Source organism: Moschus berezovskii, chromosome 4, assembly GCF_049115385.1.
Source record: "Moschus berezovskii isolate FMDL1 chromosome 4, NW_MosBer_1.0, whole genome shotgun sequence".
Classification (NCBI taxonomy): Eukaryota; Metazoa; Chordata; class Mammalia; order Artiodactyla; family Moschidae; genus Moschus; species Moschus berezovskii.
In genome coordinates, this window is record NC_142463.1 from 108,680,696 (window position 1) to 108,706,695 (window position 26,000).

General features: G+C 40.5%; 1 protein-coding gene and 1 pseudogene across 1 annotated transcript in view; both read right to left on the minus strand.

Annotated features, from left to right (window-relative positions):
• Nucleotides 1–26,000, minus strand: part of NUP210L (nucleoporin 210 like) — a 106,410-nt gene that overhangs the window by 10,024 nt on the left and 70,386 nt on the right. The window contains exons 18-35 of the mRNA XM_055403997.2: nucleotides 24,328–24,416; nucleotides 23,997–24,101; nucleotides 23,601–23,702; nucleotides 21,716–21,844; nucleotides 21,086–21,213; nucleotides 20,260–20,392; nucleotides 19,768–19,830; nucleotides 19,229–19,408; nucleotides 18,802–18,882; nucleotides 18,582–18,713; nucleotides 14,152–14,310; nucleotides 12,807–12,898; nucleotides 10,439–10,613; nucleotides 9,136–9,311; nucleotides 8,281–8,498; nucleotides 5,308–5,444; nucleotides 3,223–3,349; nucleotides 433–579 (exon numbers count right to left, since the gene is read on the minus strand). Coding sequence (XP_055259972.2) covers nucleotides 433–579; nucleotides 3,223–3,349; nucleotides 5,308–5,444; nucleotides 8,281–8,498; nucleotides 9,136–9,311; nucleotides 10,439–10,613; nucleotides 12,807–12,898; nucleotides 14,152–14,310; nucleotides 18,582–18,713; nucleotides 18,802–18,882; nucleotides 19,229–19,408; nucleotides 19,768–19,830; nucleotides 20,260–20,392; nucleotides 21,086–21,213; nucleotides 21,716–21,844; nucleotides 23,601–23,702; nucleotides 23,997–24,101; nucleotides 24,328–24,416 — 2,373 coding nt within the window. The remainder of the gene's footprint in view (nucleotides 1–432; nucleotides 580–3,222; nucleotides 3,350–5,307; nucleotides 5,445–8,280; nucleotides 8,499–9,135; nucleotides 9,312–10,438; nucleotides 10,614–12,806; nucleotides 12,899–14,151; nucleotides 14,311–18,581; nucleotides 18,714–18,801; nucleotides 18,883–19,228; nucleotides 19,409–19,767; nucleotides 19,831–20,259; nucleotides 20,393–21,085; nucleotides 21,214–21,715; nucleotides 21,845–23,600; nucleotides 23,703–23,996; nucleotides 24,102–24,327; nucleotides 24,417–26,000) is intronic.
• On the minus strand, nucleotides 17,809–17,976 carry LOC148778198 (cytochrome b-c1 complex subunit 10 pseudogene; annotated as a pseudogene).

Consider the following 26,000-nt stretch of genomic DNA (forward strand, 5'->3'; position numbering starts at 1 on the left):
ATATAGCACTACCTACTTTATTTGGCGTGGACTGTCTTATTTTAGATCAGTTGATTTATTTAATGTCCTCCCAAAGTCATGCCTATTTTTTCTTTCCACTTGTTAATGCTGTTCTGCTCAGAATATACTTCAGTTCAACAGCATTCAAACATTGTGCTACTAGTTGGGAACAAAAGATGTATGAGACATAATCCACGCCCTCACAAAGATAACAGGCTAACAAAGGAGAAAATAGTAAGTTATAATAGAAAAGCATAGCATATTATAGATACGTGTTAAAAGTTTGTTGAATGGATAGAACAAAAATGCTGACTGGAAAGAGCCATAGTTACATAGCAGATGAAACTAGAAAGCAGAAATGTAAACCAATAAAGTGACATTTGTACAAATATGAAAGCACAGGGGAAACCAGATTCAACTGGTGGAACCCACCTTTTTCCATGCTGAAATCTGAATGGACATGAAAGACTTTACTTGCTGGAATGTCTAGTAAAGTATTACTGAACTGTACATGGCACAGCATAAGGGTCTCTGGAAGAAGTGTTGTAATGGCCAAGGCCTGACTTGGGGTGCAGGATCCTAGAGAGCAGAAAAGAGGTAAATAGCTTTGTCACTAAGAGGAATTTGTAAAAGGGGAAACATATATATAGAGGAAGTTTGGAATTTAAAAAATAAGAAAGAAGGGTCAGCTCTGTTTGAACTGCTACAGCTGTCTACTTGCCAGCTCTGTTGGGTCTTACCACAATCAAGGTGAAAGGAGAGTGTAAGACTCTTGCCTCTGCTAGTCTGTGAATATAATGGGGTTTCTATTATTAATAATACAGCTGGTGTTCTCTTTCAAAAGTTTTTGGAATTCATTAATGGGAATAAAATTACAGAGAAATTGGGCAGTTATTAGAAATAAAATGCTACACTTGGGAGGTAGGTTTTAAATCTAGGAAGATTTGTTTTCCATAATTGATTGTAGAATGCATCAAGTCAAAGATCTCTAGAACTTCATTACAAGTGGTGCCTTAAACAGGAGCCACACAGCTGGCAAGAAATCCACTGGCACCAAGGTTGGGTCAGCTGCAATTTTAAATTAAATAGAAACCCGTGTCTTGGTAACAAGATTTTCCCTTGCACAGTTTCTTAATGGCCTCGGTTTGCTAAAGCTCTTTCTTAATTGTCAGCAGTCCAGTGATCATTCTCATCTTTTGGAGACTATCAGCGATATCAAAGAAACTGTTACATGAAGTTTCATTAAGTTGTGGTTTTAGAAAGATTCTGCAAGGAAAAAAATTGCAATCTCTGTAAAATTTAATAAGATAGATAACAAGGAGAGAACATGTTATGAAGAAACATTTAATGCTCTGTAAAAGAACCTGGAGAATTTTAAAGATCAAATACTCTTATTTACGTACATACATAGATTTTATTTATAAGATTAAATATCTACCGTGAAAAGAAAATATATTAAGTGCTTAAAAACTGAAGGACAAACGGGCAATTAGAGGGACTTCACTGGTGGTCCAGTGGCTAGGACTCTATACTCTGAATGCAGGGGGCCCAGGTTCTATCCCTGGTCAGGGAACTAAATCCCACATGCTGCAACTAAGACACAATGCAGCCAAGTAAATAAATAAATATTCTTAAAGATCGGTAGAGTTTAAGTTATCTTAAGGTCTATAGACCATTATATTCTGTTCTATTCTGGACTTCTCTGGTTGGTTTTGCATGTTTTCTCAGCCACCACTATCCCTCCATCCACCCCTACCCCCCAAATCCGGAATCTGTTCTATAAAAACAAAAAGATGAATGAAAGGGTGTACATGGACTTTGGAGTGGAACATATCTACTACTCTTGCCACTAACTGGTTTGTTACCTTGTACGTATTACTTGCACTTAGTATTCTCATCTTGTCTTTTTCCGACCAGGGATTGAACCCAGGCCCTCGGCAGTGAGAGCACTGGGCCGCCAAGGAATTCCCAGTATTCTCATCTTTTAAAAAAATTTGTATTGGAGTATAGCTGCTTTACAATGTTGTGTTAGTTTCTGCTGTACGGCAAAGTGAATCAGCTGTATGTATACATACATTCCCTCTTTTCTGGATTTCCTTCCCATTTAGATCACCACAGAGCACTGAGCAGAGTTCTCTGTATAGGCAGTTTTCATCAGTTATCTGTTTTATACGTAGTATATATATATATGTCAATCCCAATCTCCCAATCCATTCTCCGCCCCAGTATTCTCATCTTTAAAATGATGATAATTACTGCATGATGAGATTGTTAAATGAGATAAAAGGTATAAAAATTCCTAACACAGTATTTGGAATCTATTAGTATCTTGTTATATTTTAGATCTCTTTCCTCCTCCCCCCACATTAAAAAATAATTTTATTATTTTATAATAATGATTTATTTTTGGCTGTGCTGGTCTTGTCTTCGCTGCTGCATGGTCTTTTCTCTAGTTGCAGCAAGTGGGGCCTACTCTCTAGTTGTGGTGCACAGGCTTCTCATTTCCGTGGCTTCTCTTATTGCAGAGCACTGGGGCATGCAGGCTTTAGCAGTTGCGGTGCATGGCTCAGTAGCTGCAGTTCCTGGGCTCTACAGCACAGACTCAATGCTTGTGGCACATGGGCTTAGTTGCTCCTTGGCATGTGGGGTCTTCCTGGACCAGGGATCAAATCTGTGGCTCCTACACTGGCACGTGGATTTTTTACCACTGAGCCACCAGGGAAGCCCTCCTGCCCCTTTTTTTGACAGTAAATCATGGCCCAATACAAAATGAAAAAAGAAAAACACAAGGCAAATTTGCTGAGCAAATAACATTTCACATATTTATCTAGTCCAACAATTCTCAAATCTGGAGAAGCTTTAAAAGAATTGTATCTTATGCTTTATCCCAAATCTCCAGATGGAGCCTGAGAATTTTTATTTTTAAAAGATTTCTTTGGGTAACCTTGAAAATCATCCATGTTTGGAAATTCTTGGTCTAGGCTACCTCCTGTTCTCCGGCAGGGTTACAAGCAGAAAGACAGTAGTGACTCAGATGAGCCTATTTTAAAACCTAAATCCAGTCGTAATTCTGAGATCTCACAGCTCCCAATGATTCTGTTGTAAAAGTAGAATCAATTTTGAAACGAAAGAAAACCTGGATTGCTAATCCAAAGAGATGAATTAACTGACAGGACGGGAAAGGTGGGAATAATCACTCAGAACTATAAAGAGATTCGTGACCTTTAAGATTGATACCATTTCTGCCAGCAGTGATGAACATCTTGAACACAGTTGAATTGGGGGTATTGGTGAGGTAAGTGTTGAGGTCATAACTGAGTGTTAATCTTGATGATGCATTGACCACCACCTGTTAGCAAACCAAAGGAAAATTAGAACCTAGGTTCTTAGAGAATCTGGTTTCCTTCCTCTCCAATTGTCATAACTTGTTTAGCTAAAAGCATCTGTTTCACATAAGAGCAAATTGCCCTTCTAGTGATCACATATTTTGAAAACCACAAAATCTGTTTACTGTTGAGAAGAAAATAACATTTTTTTCTAAGAGGAGATCTTTGTCCCTTATTCCTTCTGATATATCTTCCCTGTGTATGATTCCCTATTAATCAGTTTTTCCTACTCCCATGTCAAATTTTCCTTCTCTACTAAATCATTTCTAAGCTATTATCTTTTCCCATTTTAAAAGTGATCAGTGAAACAAACTCTTGACTCCAACTCTTTGAAGAGGACTATCTCCAAGTTCTCTTTTTCAATTCTCCAGTCAAACTTCCAGTCCCTTTATTCCACTGAAGCTACTCATCAAAGTCACCAGCCTCCATACTGCAAAAAAAAGCAGTCATTTCTCAGTCCTCACACTTGACCCATCAGTAGCTTTCATGTGGTTGACCACTCTTCCTCTGTGAAATACCTTCTTCACTTGGCTTCCTGGACACCAGTATTCCCACTCCCTCCTACTTCCCCAGTAATTCTTATAAATCTCATAAATTCCTATAAATCTCCCTTGTTGGTCCTTATTCTTCTTTCAGGGGTCTTTTTTTTTGGATATGGACCAGTTTTTAAAAGTCTTTATTGCATGTGTTACAATATTGCTTCTATTTCATGTTTTGGTCCTTTTTTCTTGTTTTTGGCTACTAGGCATGTGGGATCTTAGCTCCCCTACCAGGGATCGAACTCAAAACCCCTGCATTAGAAGGTGAAGTCTTAACCACTAGACCACTAGGGAAGTCCCCTTTCAGGGGTCTTAATACCGGTGTGTTTCCAGAACTTAGCTCTTTGACTTCTTCTCTATTTACACTCACTCTCTTGGTGATCTTATATCTCTATGCCAATGATTCCCAGACTTTTATATCTAGCTACCTCAACACATCCAATTGACATCTAATAGACATCCAACTTTCGGAGAAGGCAATGGCAATGCACTCCAGTACTCTTGCCTGGAAAATCCCATGGGCGGAAGAGCCTGGTAGGCTGCAGTCCATGGGGTCGTGACGAGTCAGACACAACTGAGCAACTTCACTTTCACTTTTCACTTTCATGCATTGGAGAAGGAAATGGCAACCCACTCCAGTGTTCTTGCCTGGAGAATCCCAGGGACGGGGGAGCCTGGTGGGCTGCCGTCTATGGGGTCACACAGAGTCGGACACGACTGAAGTGACTCAGCAGTAGCAGCAGACATTCAACTTTATGTGTCCAAAAACTGATCTTTTCTCCAAAACTGTTCCACCTACAGTCTTAACCATTTCAATTGATGACAATTCTGTCCTGTCCTTTTAGCTATTCAATAAAAAACCTTAAGTCATTCTTGATTCTTTTGAACTTTACATATAATCTGTCAGGAAACTGTATCAACTATACCTATAAAATATATTTAAAATCTGATCAACTTTTCACCACCTCCTCAACTGTCACTCTGACCCACCATCATATCTCAGCTGGAAACTGCAATAACTGGTCTCTCAGCTTCTACTCTTGTCCCTACATGTAGTACCGTTCAGTAGAACAGTGATATTTTACATTATAAATCAGACTAGTCATTCCTTTGGTTAAGAACCTTAATCTATGCTTAAATTATCTATGTTTCAATAAAGTTTGTTGTCTGGTTTTGTATCTGATATATGAGAATATTTCTTTTAATAGGATGTGCTTCCTAAATGTATATTCCCATATATGGAAATAGTTACTTTAGACTCTTGTGGAATCTCCGTTCTCCAACCAGAGATGGAACCTGCTACATCGCAGTGGAAGCCTGGAATTCTAACCACTAGGCCACCAAGGAACGCCCATGGGCTCTTCTCATATCATTAAGTTTACCTCTCGATATGTTTTCACTAGTCCTGGGATGTCATGAAAGATAGTTGCTATTCCTGGACTCCTGGCCACTCCTACCCCAGTGACAATGTCTGTTTGTAGAATATTGTCAGCAGAAATCATCCACATTCCAGGTTCACCTAGGAAAAGAGAAGAGAAAGCAGTTGACTGCAATCTTTGATATAATTTGATATAATTCTAACCTTACTCAGAATCCAAGTCAGTAGATCATTTAAGCATACATATATCCCTTCCCAGGAGGAGCACCCAGCTGTGAGGATAACTTTGTTTTCTTTTTTTTTTTTTTGGCTGTGCTACGTGGCATGTGGGAATATTAGTTCTTGGAGCAGGGATTGAACCCATGCCCCCTGCAATGGAAGCACAGAGTCTTAAATACTGGACTATCAGGGAAGTCCCTAACTTTGTTTTCCTAATGTTGGGTTCCCCTTCATATATCATGCCAGCAAAACAAAATAGAAACTGCTTAACTTAGAATCACAAAAGAAGGTACTTGGAGAATGTAACTGTTCTCCTTAGGAAAAAGAAAAACATCTTTTACACATAGGAATAGCACTCTATCTCACATGCTAGTAAAGTAATGTTCAACATTCTCCAAGCCAGGCTTCAGCAATACGTGAACCATGAACTTCCAGATGTTCAAGCTGGTTTTAGAAAAGGCAGAGGAACCAGAGATCAAATTGCCAACATCCACTGGATCATCTAAAAAGCAAGAGAGTTCCAGAAAAACATCTATTTCCACTTTATTGACTATGCCAAAGCCTTTGACTGTGTGGATCACAATAAACTGTGGAAAACTCTGAAAGAGATGGGAATATCAGACCACCTGACCTGCCTCTTGAGAAACCTATATGCAGGTCAGGAAGCAACAGAACTGGACATAGAAGAACAGACTGGTTCCAAATAGGAAAAGGAGTACGTCAAGGTTGTATACTGTCACCCTGCTTATTTAACTTATATGCAGAGTACATCATGAGGAACACTGGGCTGGATGAAGTACAAGCTGGAATCAAGATTGCCGAGAGAAATATCAATAACCTCAGATATGCAGGTGACACCACCCTTATGGCAGAAAGTGAAGAGGAAATCAAAAGCCTCTTGATGAAAGTGAAAGAGGAGAGTGAAAAAGTTGACTTAAAGCTCAACATTCAGAAAACTAAGATCACGGCATCTGGTCCCATCACTTCGTGGAAAATAGATGGGGAAACAGTGGAAACAGTGTCAGACTTTAGTTTTTTGGGCTCCAAAATCACTGCAGATGGTGACTGCAGCCATGAAATTAAAAGACGCTTACTCCTTGGAAGGAAAGTTATGACCAACCTAGATAGCATATTAAAAAGCAGAGACATTACTTTGCCAACAAAGATCCATCTAGTCAAGGCTATGGTTTTTCCAGTGGTCATGTATGGATGAGAGTTGGACTGTGAAGAAAGCTGATCGCTGAAGAATTGATGCTTTTGAACTGTGGTGTTGTAGAAGACTCTTGAGAGTCCCTTGGATTGGAAGGAGATCCAACCAGTCCATTCTAAAGGAGATCAGTCCTGGGTGTTCATTGGAAGGACTGATGCTGAAGCTGAAACTCCAATACTTTGGCCACCTCATGCGAAGAGTTGACTCATTGGAAAAGACCCTGATGCTGGGAGGGATTGGGGGCAGGAGGAGAAGGGGACGACAGAGAATGAGATGTCTGGATGGCATCACCGACTTGATGGACATGAGTTTGGGTAAATTCCGGGAGTTGGTGATGGACAGGGAGGCCTGGCGTGCTGCGATTCATGGGGTCGCAAAGAGTCAGACAGGACTGAGTGACTGAACTGAGCTGAAGTGAAACTTTGTGTAGACCCTGCTAAGGATGAATCTGCTTTGACCTACTGATTGATATCAACAAGAAGACTGCAAGCAAGTATCAACTGGCAGAAGAGAGGATTAGTTTATTTTGGCTTAAGTCCCAAGGTGCCAGAGAAATGTCAAATATTAGATTGAATTACTGATCCTCGATTGTGGCCCTTCTGCTTCCTCATCCAAAGTGGTACTGACTTGAGATGACCCAAAATTCCAGAATGGATGACAAGAGTGACCATCCTGACAGAACCTAGGAAAAGGAAGTAAAAAAGCCTCTGCTTCATCGACAAAAGTTTAATAGTCATGATATAGTAAGCAGTTAGCTCACTGACCCTGGATTACATGTTAATAAGTAGTGGTTGCTTACAAGTCAGTTGTCAGGATTGGAGGATTTGACCCAGGCTGAATAGAGTTCCCTCTGTATCAAGTCCAAAATATATGGTTAATGTTAAAGTCAGGTCCAGTGTTATATCACTTTACCCAAATAACATGTATCCACAGTTCCCCAAAGAGGATGCAAAACCCAAACCACATACCACCCAGCCAGCCTTACTTGGATGGATTATTTGATTGCATACAACCAGTCAGTGTATGCCATTTTGGGATACACCTGTAAGCCTAAAGATATAACACATTTCCAAAGCCAAGACTGATTTTCTGTAACTCAACAGTACTTCTTAGAACAGAAATACTTTGCTGATCATGGTATACTGTAGCCCAGTGCAAGGCCAAACCTTCTTTCAGTGATGGTATACGTGGAAGTTAGGCCTTTACAGTTGCCTCACAAAACAGTGTACACATAATTGGTTCTTAGAGCTAAAGCCTTGTTGTCTTTTCCTTCCTTTCGTCTCATCCTTTATTGATGTTCAGCTTTGCAATTATCTTCCTTCAGAAGCTGGGAGTGGCAGTGAAGGCATGGTACTCTACAGTGCCTGCATGTTCAATAGACATTTGATAAATATTACTGGCTGACTTCTATGGGCACTAGACTGAGAATTATCAATTAACCTGAAAAATACACTAAAGTATTTTCTTTCTCAGAGAGAAATCCTCTAAGGGATGAGTAGCTTTCTAATCCTGTCAGTTGTGAGGTTGAGAAAGGGAAAGTATCCAAACCATTCTGGTTGAGGAGGTAAGTACGGAAGCAGATGACATCTCCAACAAAGGTAAGCTTGGTGTCTGGCTCGATGGCATGCTCTACAGAAACAGGGATATAATCTGCCATGCCTGGATGTCTCCGGTCCCAGAGCCCCAAAAGTGTCACCCCTCTGTTCACAGCATGGGCCATGTAAGTATAGTTCCTATTCCCTGGTCCAATGAGCAGCAGGTCATCTCTGAAAGTAGACATGAAAAGTAGAAATCTCTGAAAAGAGTCAACAGTTCTGGAGTCAGACCCTATCACAACATTTTATATTCAATAGCTCAAAAGAATTCAGATGGAATTCTACAGTGGAGAGTAAACAAGTAGGGCCAGGGATCAGGTCTATTACATTTATATACATGGTGCCCAGCTAGGCTATTTTTCTTAAAAAAATTTTTTTTCCAGTTTGGCTTTTTGATAATACTCCAGTTGGCTCCGTATAGGAGTTTTATATGAACTAGGACTTGTCAAATTCAAAACATATTAAAAATCTTCTTCATTGAATAATTAATTCTGGTCTTTCCCCCATTTTTTAAAAAAAAGCAGATAGTATTTTGTTTTGTTGCTTTTTTGGTCATACCATCTTGTGTGACTTTAGTTCCTCAACCAGGGATTGAACCCAGGCCCACAGAAGTGAAAGCATGGAGTCCTAACCACTGAACCTCCAGGGAAGTCCCAATACTAAAATCAACCGTCCCTCCCTATCTTAATGAAAGAAAGATCAGATTCCAAGTGCATAACATGAGAAGAATTTACTAGAGCTGCTGTATACCAGGCTAATCTACAAGATTTCTGCCACAGTGTTAACACCATTCCTTTGCCTTCCATACCTGTTTAAAGCCAGATAAAGCTGGGTATTGTGTGTGTGGAATTTCTCTCCGATGCTGTTGTAGAACTGAACAGTGAAGGTCAGAGACATGCCCAGGGGAAAGGCTGATAGGGTCCTTCCGTGAGCTGTGTACAGCTTGGGGTGGCTGCTCACTCGCAGGTATGTCACTGGTGCTACCTGTGGGAGACAAAACCTACTGGTCCAGAGCAGAATGCGCTGGGAGGAGCTATGACCATATTCTGAGACTTAGAATCAGTGAGAAAAATCGTGTTCCTCTTTTGTAGGAAGCAGCTAGCTCTTGATTTCAGATGACTTAAATCAGAGTGAAAAAGAAAAAAGACAGTACAGGAAATGGCTTTTAATTATCGGTGCGTGCTCAGTTGCTCAGTCATATCTGACTCTTAGTGACTCCGTGGACTGTAGCCCACTGGGCTCCTCTGTCCATGGAATTTTCCAGGCAAGAATACTGGAGTGGGTTGTCATTTCCTTCTCCAGGGGATCTTCCCAACTGAGGGTTCAAACCCATGTCTCTTGCATCTCTTGCATTGGCAAGTGGATTCTTTACCACTGTGCCACCTGGGAAGCCTCTTTTAATGATTAAAACAGCAGAAATATGAAGGAAAGCTGGAATTTTTTGAGGAATGGACTGTATTTCCTCTTTTGTGAAGAGTGTCAATATTTATTGTTAAGTAATTGATAACTTATCAAGAATACTATAGATTGTGTTTTTGTACTATAACAGATAAAGTAAGGGAAGTAAAATACTGTGATAGTAAGGGAAGTTCAGCTTTGAAACCTAGCTTTATCATTTCATATCTTCATTTAACCATTCTAGGTTTTATATTTCTTATCAGTTTAATAGGGCTAATGATGCTTGTATAATAGGGTTTTTATACATAAAAGGAGCAACACAAGGCTGGAACATACTAGATTTTTAATGCCCCAAACATTTTGTTTGTTTTAGACTAACTTACTTCTAAGGTCCCTTCTAATTCTAATTTTTTTAAAAAAACATTTAAAACATATCAAAAAGGCCTAATTTTGATAGTAATAGTTCTGCATTTCTCCTATACCAATCCTTTTGCCAAAGTTTCTCAGAAAACAGTCATACCATTTTGAGATTAATCTCTTTTATAACAAGGACTCTAAAGTCCACTTTAATTTGATGGTTCATGTCAAGATTGTCCTCTTATCTTATAGTTCATTTCTGACTTCCAGAGAAGTTTCTACTTCTAAACAAAGTAAATCTGCCCCTTAAGGCCATGGTATTCCTTTTATTTTTTTGAGTAAGTCCCTGAACTCACCTGAACCCCAGTTATAGTTGTTTGGTTTACTCCAAAAGGTTCTGTAGAAGTGACTTCTAACACAGCAGTACCTGCAATGGAACCAGCTTTCAGGAGCCCTTCACCATCCTCCTCAATGACAGATGAATTAGGGAAACACTTGAGAACACGGGAACTCACAAAGGCGGCCCCTTCCCTAGGGAATAAATGGGGGCAAGTGGCATCTCCTGAGGGTTCTGACTGATCAGGAAAAAAAGAGTAGCAATTGCCTAGATCACTGTTAGAAGCTGTAGTCAGAAAACTGCTTGATTCTCCTTGTTGTGTAGTTATTTGTTTCTCAGGTAAAACTCAGCCTTTGGATTATGCTTATCTCCTTAAAAATCAAATACTATTATATATTTATCATTAAAAAATTATTTGGTGAAAAGAATTAAAAACAGGTACAGTCAGCTTTTCATATCTGTGGGTTCTGCAACCATAGATTCAACCAAGCACAGACTGAAAATTTCAGTAAGTTCCAGAAAGCAAAATCTGAACTTGCCTTGGACTGGTGACTATTTACATAACATTTATATTGTACTGTGGAAAATTCTGAAAGAGATGGGAATACCAGACCACCTGACCTGCCTCTTGAGAAACCAGTATGCAGGTCAGGAAGCAACAGTTAGAACTGGACAAGGAACAACAGACTGGTTCCAAATAGGAAAAGGAGTATGTCAAGGTTGTATATTGTCACCCTGCTTGTTTAACTTATATGCAGAGTACATCATGAGGAATGCTGGCATGGAAGAAGCACAAGCTGGAATCAAGATTGCCAGGAGAAATATCAATAACCTCAGATATGCAGGTGACACCACCCTTATGGCAGAAAGTGAAGAGGAACTCAAAAGCCTCTTGATGAAAGTGAAAGAGGAGAGTGAAAAAGTTGGCTTAAAGCTCAACATTCAGAAAACTAAGATCATGGCATCTGGTCCCATCACTTCATGGGAAATAGATGGGGAAACAGTGGAAACAGTGTCAGACTTTATTTTTTGGGGCTCCAAAATCACTGCAGATGTTGACTGCAGCCATGAAATTAAAAGACGCTTACTCCTTGAAAGGAAAGTTATGACCAACATAGATAGCATATTAAAAAGCAGAGACATTACTTTGCCAACCAGGGTCCGTCTAGTCAAGGCTATGGTTTTTCCCGTGGTCATGTATGGATGTGAGAGTTGGACTGTGAAGAAAGCTGATTGCCGAAGAATTGATGCTTTTGAAGTGTGGTGTTGGAGAAGACTCTTGAGAGTCCCTTGGACTGCAAGGAGATCCAACCAGTCCATTCTAAAGGAGATCAGTCCTGGGTGTTCATTGGAAGGACTGATGCTGAAGCTGAAACTCCAATACTTTGCCCACCTCATGCGAAGAGTTGACTCACTGGAAAAGACTCTGATGCTGGGAGGGATTGGGAGCAGGAGAAGAAGGGGACGACAGAGAATGAGATGGCTGGATGGCATCACTGACTCTGTGGACATGAGTTTGAGTGAACTCTGGGAGTTGGTGATGGACAGGGAGGCCTGGCGTGCTGTGATTCATGGGGTCGCAAAGAGTCAGACACAACTGAACGACTGAACTGAACTGAGGTATTATAAGCAATTTAGAGATAGTTTAAAGTATACAGGAGGACGAGCATAGGTTATATGCACTATAACCTATAAATATACTATAAATACTATACCATTTTATATAATGGATCTTTGAGTCTGCAGATTTTGGGGGCAGGGGTGGGTCCTGGAACCAATCCTTGGTGGAGGCCAAGGGACAACTGTATTCAAACAAATACTTGTACATGAATGTTCATAGCAGCACTATCTACAATAGCTAAAAGGTGAAAACAAACCAAAGATCCACCAACGTTTAGATAAACAAAACTAAGTATATTCATACAATGGAATATCATTCAGTCATAAAAAGGAATGAAGTACCCATACATGCTACAGCATGGATGAACCTTGAAATCACGTTAACTGCAAGAAGTCAACACAAAAGGTCACATTGTATGATTTCATTTACATGAAACATACAATATTTAAATCCACAGAGACAGCTGATTAGTGATTGCTAGGGACTGGGAGGAGAGGAGAATGGTGAGTGACTGTTTAATGGGTATGGGTCTCTGGTGATAATGAAAATGTTTTGAAACTAGAGGTGATGGTTGTACAATACTGTGTATGTACTAAACACCACTGAATCAGACAATTTAATTTTATGTTATGTGAATTTCACTTCAACTAAAAAATTTATCTGTGTGTTAGAAAAGTCACCTATAAGGCAATAGTTCTTTTTATGTGCAGTGTTTCACTGAGGGTAAAGTTAGATCCTACCCTATCTTCTTCTCTATTCTCCTTACCTGTTGGTATGGAGTTTGAGCTGAGAATTCATGGGCATCAGAATTTGTTCAGGTTGGCCCTCTGGATAGAAAAGTTGAAGTTTTTCAAACACCTGGAATGAGAAAATGATGCTTTCCTCATTTCTGGAAAAGACAAATGATGACCTTTACTCACAAATGGACAAACTACAAACAAGTCCGCCTGACTGCAATTTAGCCCAAGTTCCACAATATTGCTTTCCAAAATGAGCCAGGCATTTAAAACATATTCAGGCAGTGTAGAATATATAACCTAACATAGCCTGTTTCTGACTACAAAGGACTAGGCATAGTTTTCAGTTGCCACATCCCCTATATTACTTAGATATTAGTATAAAATGACTTTGAAATTTCTAATTTTATTTCTAGTAATCTAAAAAGAGATTTGAGAATGAAGAACCTATAGTATTAAATTAGCAACGGCACTATTTAGGTCTTCTACCTCCCAGTAAAGTGCTTTTTCCTCTACCCCTCACTGAGTCAGGGTACCAAAGCCAAAACAAAGGATAAAAAGAAAAGAAAAAAATTAATCCCAAATTCAGAGGTAGAGAAACTTATTTCCTCTATACAAAATATATTTTTTCTTTGAATTCTAAAAACAGTAGGGCCATTTAACTTTCAGCTTGAGAACATCTACAGAAACTTCATACTCTTACACCTTACCAGAAGTTAGGACAGGATTTCATTCTACCTGTGAATATAGCTAAGTGGAATGTATCGTAATATCTATGTTAGGCAGAACAAATCAGAAATTAATTCCTCTTTAGTTATCGTGGTGTTTGTATACTATTCATTGTGCTGGGAGTTGAATGCATGTGTTGTAGTTTGTAAGGTCAGTCAGTTCAGTCGCTCAGTTGTGTCTGACTCTTTGCGACCCCATGAATCACAGCACGCCAGGCCTCCCTGTCCATCACCAACTCCCGGAGTTCACTCAAACTCATGTCCATCGAGTCGGTGATGCCATCCAGCCATCTCATTCTCTGTCGTCCCCTTCTCCTCCTGCCCCCAATCCCTCCCAGCATCAGAGTCTTTTTCCAGTGAGTCAACTCGTCGCATGAGGTGGCCAAAGTATTGGAGTTTCAACTTTAGCATCAATCCTTCCAATGAACACCCAGGATTGATCTCCTTTAGAATGGACTGGTTGGATCAATACTCATAGACAAACAATTAGCAGAAATAACAAAGATCTAGAAACCCTAAGCCTATTTTAGAGATCCCTCTAGCAATTTCTCTATCTCTATCCAGACAAAGCTCTTCATGGAATATACGAGAATATAAATTTCTTCTCCTTGATACACAAAAACAAGATTTAGGTTTGGGACCTTACCAGGATCTGAACTTCATCAGACAGTTCTAACAAATTCCCCTCGAACTGTCCAGATGAACTGTTGATACAGCGGACAGTGACTTTGATATTGGTCCGACCAGCTGCTTTTGTGTGGACAACCATGGCAAAGTTATTCTCTACTGGGAGTTGCAGAAAAACCTAGACAGTAAAGGGATGGATTAAGAAATATTCATGAATAAACACTGTGCCCTCCCTCTTTGTTGAAAATACCTATCCAGAAGAATTAGAGTTCCAGGCTTATTTTCTTCCTTTATTTTTAAAATTTTTAATTATTTATTTCTTCATAGCTGTGCGTGGTCCTCCCGGCTGCGCATGGGCTTTCTCTGGCTGCAGACATTGAGGGCTGTTCTCCAGCTGTGCTTCTCTCTGTGGTGGTCTCTCGTTGAAGATCATGGGCTCTAGGATGTGTGGTTTTCAGTAGCTTTGGTGCAGCGGTTTAGTTGCCCCATGGCATTTGGAATTTTCCTGGACCAGGGATTAAACCTGTGTCCCCTGCATTGGCAGGCGGATTCTTATCCACTGTGTCACAAGGGAAGCCCATTCTTTTTTTTTTCTTTTGTGGCCATACCACACAGCTTGTGGGATTTTAGTTCACAACCAGGGATTGAATCCAGGTCCCCTGCAGTGAAAGCACCAAGTCCTTATCACTGGACCACCAGGGAATTCCCCCAGGGCTTACTTTCATATTTGTTTCTTGTCATATTCCCAGCAACACAGTCACCCCTAAGGTACACTTCTGTGTTCAGTGCTCAACTAATTCTGGAAAGATTCCTATGTAAGAATTCTCATCTTGAAGTCAATTAATTGATAGGAGAAGAATGCAAATGAAAAAAAGGGTTTCCTAAATGGGTTGAGACTGTAGAGCCTGAGATGAGAGAGAAGTTAGGCAATCTACTCCTGGAGTTCAGAGTGATAGCACAGGAGGAAGAGGACAAGAAAGGGAAGCCCCTGTTTAGGATGATGTTAAAACTAGCTGACAATTTCTCTATTTGCTTCACTTCCATTCTAGTATAGACTAGATGAGGATTAGACCTTGACGGACTTCTGGTGAGAGGGAAGGGAGTTCCAACACTAAGGCAAATGTTGAAGTAGGCACTTGCCTACCTTTTTGGCAATTTCATTCCTATCATTCATTTCATGTCCTGTCTCCTCTGCCTTTTTGCTGTCTGGAGCCCTCAAGACCCTCCTTTGCTCACTTGACTCAGGAGTTCCAAATTCCAAAATCACCTTTTCCTCCACCCCTACATAAAAATTCCCATTTCCCTTGTGCAGATTTTGATCAACTGTCTGGAAGAAAGTTTTGTGCTAAAGAACAAGTGTTTTATAATTGTTTAATTCAACTGAATTTCTAAATGGTGACACCACAGTGCAGGAAGTCTACCTTGTAGGATGTTAGAGACCTTTCTTCCTTTTTTGCTGCAAAAAAGTTTTAATGTTTCCATTTGGTCCAAGGCTTGGGAGAGGGTTCCAGGATAGTTGAAAAGCTGCCTGGTGGTTATAGAGAAGGGCTTCTGGTGTCATGCAAAAGCCCTGACACCAGAAGGGCTCCTCAAAGGCTGCAGGGCTCCAGAGTCTCCAAGTCATGCTTGAGGGTGAGCCTTTAGAAGAGATACCTACCCAATTCAATCTGGGGACCAACCAGCCTGTGGACGTTGGTCAGGTGATCACCATTTTCTTGATGAGTTTTACCTCTTCATCTAGGACGCAACTCTCTAAGAAGTCACAGAGATGGGGGTCTGCATGGGCAGAACCCAGGTCATGGAGATCCAAAAGGGCCTGGCTCAGGTTCTTATCATGAGTGCAGAAGCTTTCATAGGATTCTGGGTTTTACCCACTCACCTTCAGTTGCTACTGCACGTCTTGAAAGAGGGTGTAGCCACTGTGCTGGTTTTGCATTTTCAAGAGATGCCCGTAGCCCTCGCCCTTCTCTTCAGCCAATTCGTGGGAAAAGTGGCCCATGCCCTCCAAAGCCACAATGTGGAAAAAGTGGCCCATGCCATCCAGAGCCACATCATTACAGTTGAAACAGAAGCCCACAGAAAGGTACATGTAGGAGGCCCACAGATGCTTGTTGACCAGGTGGTTGATGATAGCCTCCATGTCAGTGGAATAATTCTGACAAATCTGGGAGTTCATCCATTCCGTTCCATTCCGTCGCTCAGTCGTGTCCAACTCTTTGCGACCCCGTGGACTGTAGCCTACCAGGCTTCTCCGTCCATGGGATTCTCCAGGCAAGAATACTGGAGTGGGTTACCGTTTCCTTCTCCAGGGGATTTTCCCGACCCAGGGATCGAACCCGGGTCTCCCGCATTGGAGGCAGACGCTTTAACCTCTGAGCCACCAGGGAAGCCCAGCCATTAAGCCCTTTCATTAAAGAGGAGGATATAATGGGAGCTTTTTGTAAAAACGTCCCTGAGGTAGACAACCAGAAGGCAAGTTCTGAACAAAGCATCCTGAACAACGTGCAGACTGCTGCTCCCAGAGTTCTTTCTGCCTTCAGTGGAAGATAAGGCTGGGCACAGGGCTGCCACTGTGCAGTTATGAGTGATCCATAGTGATCAGTAATAAGGAGTTAAGCTCAAAAAATGATGTTGGCTGGTCCCTGGTGATCGCGGACAGCTGAGTGACTGATTTTCCAGTGGTTCCAACTGGAAAAAAGGTTGACAGGTGGTAGGAGGCTGAGGCAAGGGGGTGTCCTTGGGTCTGTTCCATCCAAGCACTGTTGAAGCAAGAAACAGATCCACAGAACTGCCAAATGTACTGCCCACTACAGACCTTTGTATTTGTCCATTTCATCACCCAGTTTGTCTATGTGAGGTCAAAGGCTGGGGAAGAAAATCTTTGTGTGGCTCTCAATCATTTCTTCTGTTAGAGAAAAGAGTACTTCTTTAGACAAGAAAATTAAAGGAGGAAAAAGTAGAGCAGGTGCTAATAAGGCTTATGCCATCCCTTCCTTTCACACAATTCCTATTTGCTATCCCTGTTTTTCCTATTTGGAAAAAAAGCCAAATCCTTCTGCAGAACTCTACCAAACTAAGTACAGTTCTGTCCCTTTTCAGTTCCAAGTATAACCAGGCTCTGTGCAGTCCATGACAGAAGACCCAACCACTAGAGTTTCCTTAGATTATAGATCTAGGATATTTTCAGAAAATTGGAAAATTTTTAGTTTTTCCATATAGCTGGCTCCAGAAATGACTTACCAATTATAGCTTCTATAACCCCTCTGATCTCTTTTGAGGTCTAACTCTAATTATTTGTTTTTGTAGGCATTGAATTGTGACCTCCTGGGTAACTTGGCCCCAGGTTTCTTCTTCCTAAGGTAAAGTCCAGACCTAGGAGGCTGCCACTGATCCTGGACCATCTTGGGTGGGTTCCATTAAACTGATGATCAGGTAATAATGTCACGAAGTAGGTAAAATTTGTCTGTAGTATCCACCTCATTTTTTTTCCTTTTCTTTTCCAGATTTCAGAGTAAGTGCTAAATGCATTAAAGTATAAAGGCTATTTAAAAAAAACATAAAGATTCATGTTGCATTGTGGATTTCCTCAGTGGCCATCATGAGGGGCTTTGGGCATTTCAAATGCAGCAGGTGCTGAATTTGGAGGGGCCGGTACCACCGTGGAAGAACAGTTTAATTAACTGTCCTTAAATCTGCCATTGATATAAGGTACTCAGTCCAGAATCAGTTGCCAGTTGGTGGCCCGCACAAGCCCTATGGCACACATAGCACCCTACGTGCATGAGGGAAGATTCCAGTTCTTCCCCAGCTCCTAGTAGCATGGGCCCAGAAATGTGCTCAGCATCCAGCTTTCTTAAGCCTTAATATCAACTGCCCATCATGCAGCACAAACATGATTATTAATATAATTATGTCTGAATATGTTAAAAGATCACATATTTAAACTCTATATATAAATACCTTATATTCATAATGTTATTCATGTAACAGTTATTTGTTCACAAATGCAATATTATATACAACAGCAAATATATCAAAGGAAGCAATGCTTTCTTAAGCATTACTTTCTTAAGAGCTCTTTCCAGCAAAGTATGTTAAATTTAAACTCTATGTATAAATACTTTATATTCATAATATGTTATTCATGTAACACAGTTATTTGTTCACAAATGCAACATTATACAACAGCACATGTATCAAAGGAAGCTGTGCTTTCTTAAGCATTGTTTTCTTAAGAGCTCTTTCCAGCAAAGTATGTTAAATATTGTGTAGTATTACCTGAATACTCAAATTTGGATTCTTCATATGATTTTCAGGTTTATAGCATTCACAGAACAATCAGAAAAAGAGTAAGTAATAATGTTGTATAGTTTAGAAGGAAGTCAGTCTAGAACCAAGGATGAAATAAAATAAATCCCTAAGGTAATATATTAACAGATATGTTCACACCTCTGAATGCCTGGGCACTAAATCCAGTACATCCCTTTTGCTCATGGACCAGTGGAATGTGAGCCCAGGGTTGGCACTGCTGAAGGAGAAAGGGGTCTGGGTACTGGTCACTCCCATGACATAAACTGGCATCTGAAAAGGAAGAGTGGTTTTGTGCTATACCTCCTGTCCAGGTGGCATTAGCAACATAATGAACCTGGAACAGAACCATCATACTGACCTCAGTAGCTGTGATGAGTCGAGTTGCAGCTGCAAGGATCCTAACAGCCCTTAGCTGTACAACCTCAATCTGTACTTCATCCTGCTCAACAGGGTGGAGAGCAAGCTTAGGCTAAGAGGGAATGTCTGTAGGGTAGACAGAGATGCTATGACAACTCATTTGATTGTTGTTGTTTGGGGCATTCAACAACAATGACAACAAAAATATGCCATATATATGGGATTTTTGTTGTTGTTGTTCTTGAAACAATTTCTTAAGCATAAGGACTATATCTCATAACAATGTCAAATACTCAGTGAGTTTTTCACTAAAGATTGCATATTTCCCATGGGCTACTGACACTCTCCCCATCACTACTTCCTCCTCCACCTCTTAATATGATTCCCAGATGGAAGAGCAGAAGCAGAGCAGAACAAAGAACCGATACCTGGGAAAACACAATGACTTTTCCAGTATCTTCATTTACTGTCTGAATGGTGCCATGGACCACAGCTCTGCCAACCACCTTCCCTGTAACTTGGCCCCTCCTATTAACAACAGCCACGGTCTGATTACTGATGGAGAAATGAATGATAGACTGAGGCTGAGGGCCACCTTCAGACATCACCTGAAATTTAAACACAGCAGTGAATGCTGGAGTATGAGGAGAAGTCACATCTCCTTTTCTAATATTCTGTCTGAGCAACTCAACTTCTTCACCTTACCCCACTTTCCAACCAGCATATGCCACATCAGCTCAAATGCAGATGAAATAGAAGTGCTATAAATAATCCATGGAATTCCAAGAAGTAGTTCGTACCACGATTATCACAGAACAAAGAAAATACTAATTTTCTTCTTTATCAGATCCTGTTGTACTTGGTTGAGAGTGGACAAGGGAAGGCCAACAGGAAGAGGTGTATATGTGTATTGGGGTGGGGCAGAGGTGGGATGAAGAGAAAGGTTCATTTTTGGCTTTAGGATCACCTGCATCATGTTAGTTGGAATCAGTGTCATTTTCTCTGGAACAAGTCTAAATGGAGGAAACACCTTGAAGGAGAAAACCAAAAGGACAACAGTGGTTAACAAGAGTCAACTTCACAACAAATGATCATGCAGCTTATTCTAAGGGAAAAAAAATCCTAATTATGTAAATGAAGTTGTATACAAAGACAGGTATTTTATTTATAAACACACATTTTCATTTTAATAGCAAAAAATTATAAATTTCTTAAGTGAAAATGCTTAAATAAGTTATTATGTATCCACTCATTGGAATAAAAGTGGTCATTAAAATTATGTTTACAATTACTTTTTCTGACCATACTTCACAACTTGTGGGATCTTAGTTCCCCAACCAGGGACTGAACTCACGATGTGAGCAGTGAAAGCACAGAGTCCTAACCACTGGACATTTATAAAACTTATAAATTTATAAACAAGATGAACTATGAATTTTGAATGAGATAATTTCCTTACTTCAATTTGCTGAGGGGTTGATGTGAATTTTCTCCCCATCTTGTCCCTGGCAACAGCTACAAGTGTGGTTTGCCCAACAGTGATAGCTCGAAGGATATAATTTTCAGAGTATTTATCTTGTTCCTCCATTAGCCTGAAAAGACCCATGAATTTCTAGGTGAGAAAGACTTGTTTTTAAGATTGGCCAGTTATACATCTTTCTAAGATGCTTGTGGGATCTTAGTTCCCCAACCAGGGAATGAACTCGGGCACATAGCCCTTAGAATGCAGAATCCTAATCACTGGACTCGCAGGGAATTCCCAATCTTCTGCTCATTTTAACCCAGGTTAAGAGGAACTGCCAGAAGATAACTTTCAGAGTCAAGACAAAGTTCATAGCAATGGCGGGAAGCTCCTGAAGGGCAAATATGTGTTCTAAGTCTCCAAAGGAATAAGGGCAATATAAACGTAGCCTGGCAAAACTACAAATTGCCTCAGAATTTCTGTATTTTTTCTTTTGCAGAGGGGAATACCAGTGCCTCTACTTCTAGATAGAGTTTTTGAAGGTCCTCAAGCCTGAAGCATCCCCAAAGGATATCCAAGAAGTTCCATAAAATAGAAATGTTAGTGAGACACGTATTAGTCCCAAAATAAGACATCTGAGGGTGTGAAAGGGGTATTCTGTCGAGAGTTGAATATGGGAAGAGAATGTGGGCTGAAAGGTAGTGTGACAAACAAGGAAAGAAGAAAATCTGAAATGACCTAAGGGAGAGATAACCAGGCTACCAGGAGGGATATTCTCATGATAATAAACTTAAGGAGAAAGAAGTATTGAAATGGTACTCACGCCAGGGTCACAATGGCAGAAGCCAGCTGCAATTTGAGCTCCATGTTTCTGAAGTATTTATTTCGGAATGGGCGTTTGGAAGAGCCAAGAACCCTCACAGTTACTAACACAGTTTTACCTATTTCAACCTAGTAGTTAAAAATTAAAAAAAAAAAAAAGAAAGGTAATTTAGTAAAGCTGTCTCATTTACGTAGGGCAGTTTAACGCAGAGGTGGCAAGCCCTTTGGTTCACGCTAAATGTTCTTGATCAGCCTTTGAGCAAGTAAGTGTAATCTATGTGTATTCTTTTCGGAGAAGGAAATGGCAACCCACTCCAGTGTTCTTGCCTGGAGAATCCCAGGGATGGGGGAGCCTGGTGGGCTGCCATCTATGGGGTTGCACAGAGTCGGACACTACTGAAGTGACTTAGCAGCAGCAGCAGCATGTGTATTCTTTTAAGCTGTTCTTTAACACTCTATCTTCATCATGATTAATGTTGGAACAGTGTTCTTTAAGGGCAGGTTATTTCCATTAACATTATCAAAGGGCCTAGCAAATACATACAGTAACTGAGCACAGACTATATTAAGTGATGCTAGTTAGTGAGAATGACACCTGCTTCCCTTAAGAGAAAAAGCAAACATTTCTTACCTTATCAATCAGATCAAGCTCCAGCTCTTGTATGTCTGACACCCTGAGGTGAGCCATTGCTGGACCCAAGAAAGCCAAACACAGATCATAGACCTCCAAGGTGAGAATTCCTGGATGTAATGGAACTAACTAGAGGGAAGAAGATTGCAGCTGGATAAAGAAGCAAACATGCTCCAAGCATAATCAGAGCAATTATTTCCATCCAAAGTAGAAAATGCAATATCTTACTTTCTTTGTGATAGGAACTCTGAGAAGTCACATTATAAGTTTCAGGCATAGCATAATATGTCCCCTTAAAGTGATGCCTCAGTTTGTGGCAAAATATGTACCCTTGACAAATATTTACTAATTGATAAAGAGCAGAGTTTAAATTGATTGATTTCAAGCAGAATCCAACATACACATCCAATTTTTGATTATGAACAGGGAAAGGATTCAGGAAGAAATCAGGCGCATTTACCCTGCAGTCACAAGGAGGGAGAGAGCGCAGGGTGGACTGACAGTTTACTTTTCCCTCTTGTGCTACGTGCTACGCACAGCTCCTGCACAGCAGGATGGTTTTTACATCCTTTGCTGGCACACAGGGCCTCAAGCTCCCCTTTTAAAAAGCAACATTATGACTACGGTAAGTTAAATTCCTTTGAGCTCTTTGAAGGAAATAAATACATATGTTAATTTAAGGTACACTTTTTATTACTGCAAGTCGACTGAAAGAAAATCCCTTGGCATATTGACTATGGAGTCAGATTAATATTTTGAGTTGTCATGTCTGGCTGAAAACACCACATACTCAGGTTATATAGTCAATAGTGTATTTAACTATGCACACAGTTCTGTGCTTTGAAATTTATAAAAATTAACCTTCTTTTTAAAATTTTTATTTTTTAATTGGTGGAAAAATCACTTTACAATTTTGTGTTGGTTTCTGCTGTACAACAATATGAATCACTCATAATTATATACATATATCCCTTCCCTCCTGAGTCTCCCTCCCCTCCCGCCAGCCGACCCCTCTAGGTCATCACAGAGTTCCAGGCTGGACTCTGTGTTATTTAGTAACTTCCCACTAAGTATCTTTTTTACACATGATTGTGTATATATGTCAATGTTACTTTCTCAATTTGTCCCAGCCTCACCTTCCCTGACTGTGTCCACAGAATGGTTCTGTTCATCAGAACCATTGCATTAATATATGATACTTGTTTTTCTCTTTCTGAACCTTGTTTTAATGGAAATCTTATAGTTAGATGTTTCCTACACCGTTTCCATTCAATCAGAACCAAAAATATCCCCATATTATATGGTATGCTAAGTCGCTTAGTAGTGTCCAACTCTTTGCGACCCCATGGACTGTAGCCCGCCAGGCTCCTCTGGCCATGGGATTCTCCAGGCAAGAATACTGGAGTGGGTTGCCATTTCCTTCTATGCTGCTGCTGCTGCTAAGTCACTTCAGTCGTGTCTGACTCTGTGTGATCCCATAGATGGAAGCCCACCAGGCTCCCCTGTCCCTGGGATTCTCCAGGCAAGAACACTGGAATGGGTTGCCATTTCCTTCTCCAATGTGTGAAAGTGAAAAGTAAAAGTGAAGTCGCTCAGTCGTGTCCAACCCTAAGCGACCCCATGGACTGCAGCCTACCAGACTCCTCTGTCCATGGGATTCTCCAGGCAACAATACTGGAGTGGGTTGCCATTTCCTTCTATAGGTAGTTACAAAAAAACAAACTCATTTTTTTGTTTAAGAATCTACATGGGTTAAAAAAAGAAAAAGACACAAATGTTGGTATTTGTAACAAGTTTGAAATACCTGATAAAATTTTTCCAGTCATTCTCCTAAGAATGAGCTTTGACCTAAGACCATCGATCTGGGGATATTTCTAGAACTCACCTGGACAGAGCTTTCTGCTTCTAGGTAAGTGATGGTGACAATATCTTGCTCACTACTGTTGACTAAAAAATAACCAGATCCTTCCACAAGGCTAAATATTTCCTATGGAAAAATCAAGACAAATAATATTCCATTCCCTTTGGATTATAAATATTTCAAAGTAACTATACTTACCTAAGAAAGAGTATGACATTAAAAGATTAAAATCAATAGACCAAAGACCTAATATAATTATTAAACTATTAGTGCTAAGGATAATTAGTATATATACATTATCTATGTATCAGTGATTTTAACACATAAGTGAGCTTTTTTATATTTATACTGTTAATTTTAATAACCTAGAACTCTCCCCTCCAACATGATTCCATTTAGCTAGAACCATACAGCTCCTACCTTCACATCAGGGTGGTTATAGATGGTGGCATTCTCAGGCAATACTGTTACATCTTCTACCAGGAGCAGCTCCACAGCTGCAGATCTGGGCAAGTTGGAAAGTTCCTAGAAATGTAATAAGAACCATAATGGTAAATATAAACTTTTAATTCCTCATCTCAGTGAGTAAAGATTCCAATACTCTTTCAAGTGCCGAAGATAACACAATCATAAAGGTGCATAATTCTCAGATTTACATCAGCTATATTTATATTTACATCAGCTATATTTATAGACTTCTAAGGAGCCTTAAATTTCAGTTAATATTTTTCATAAAACAGCCTCCACTTACCTTTGGACTTTTCTTCTCTGAATAGCCCACAAAATTGACTCCAATGAGTACAGTCCCTTTTATCTGATGTACTTTAAGGATCTGATGACCTGGAGACATGCAGAAAAATACCCTGTGAGAAACAATAACATGTAAAATACAAAAGGGTCCCCATAAAACCAAACTCTACCATAATTTTTTCCAAATGGTATTTTATTGGAGGGAGAAAAAAAGTATCACACACACAGTGATTCAGTTCAGTTCAGTTCAGTCGCTCAGTCGTGTCCGACTCTTTGCGACCCCATGAATCACAGCACACCAGGCCTCCCTGTCCATCACCAACTCCCAGAGTTCACTCAAACTCATGTCCATCGAGTCAGTGATGCCATCCAGCCATCTCATTCTCTGTCGTCCCCTTCTCCTCCTGCCCCCAATCCTTCCCAGCATCAGAGTCTTTTCCGGTGAGTCAACTCTTCGCATGAGGTGGCCAAAGTATTGGAGTTTCAACTTTAGCATCAGTCCTTTCAATGAACACCCAGGATTGATCTCCTTTAGAATGGACTGGTTGGATCTCCTTGCAGTCCAAGGGACTCTCAAGAGTCTTCTCCAGCACCACAGATCAAAAGCATCAATTCTTCGGCCATCAGCCTTCTTCACAGTCCAACTCTCACATCCATACATGACCACGGGAAAAACCATAGCCTTGACTAGACGGACCTTTGTTGGCAAAGTGATGTCTCTGCTTTTTAATATACTATCAAGGTTGGTCATAACTTTCCTTCCAAGGAGTAAGTGATTAGGGAAATATAAAAGAAACAGAAAACTGGGGTTTTGTGCTGACTTTGCTGACCTTGGCAATGTTTATTTCTCAGTTCCTTTATTAAATGGGAGATTGATAGGCAAAAATCTAAAATTCTTTCCAGTTCTAACAGCTTGTGAGTCCAAAAATAAGCTGACAGTAGTGTATGGGGACGCAGAAGGCAATGGCAAGCCACTCCAGTACTCTTGCCTACAAAATCCCATGGATGGAGGAGCCTGGTAGGCTGCAGTCCGTGGGGTTGCTAAGGGTCGGACACGACTGAGCGACTTCACTTTCATTTTTCACTTTCACACATTGGAGAAGGAAATGGCAACCCACTCCAGTGTTCTTGCCTGGAGAATCCCAGGGAAGGGGGAGCCTGGTGGGCTTCCGTCTGTGGGGTCGCACAGAGTCGGACATGACTGAAGTGACTTAGCAGCAGCAGTGTATGGGGAAATTTTTGTTTGATTTAAAAATAGAAGTAAGAAATAAAGAGAAAGTCCTTTGGGACTTTTTATGCTTCTAAACTGTTATGTGTACGTAAATGTTATGTCAGTCCCTTACTCAAAAATTTTAAATGGCTAACTTGTCCTTATCAGAGCAATTCAAACTCCTTAAACTGGTATTTGAAGCCATCTATAATCTGACCGTGAAGAAAGCTGAATGCCAAAGAATTGATGCTTTTGAACTGTGGTGTTGGAGAAGACTCTTGAGAGTCCCTTGGACTGCAAGGAGATCCAACCAGTCCATTCTAAAGGAGATCCTTTAGAATGTCCTGGGTGTTCATTGGAAGGACTGATGCTGAAGGTGAAATTCCAATACTTTGGCCACCTCATGCAAAGAGTTGACTCATTGGCAAAGACCCTGATGCTGGGAGGGATTGGGGGCAGGAGGA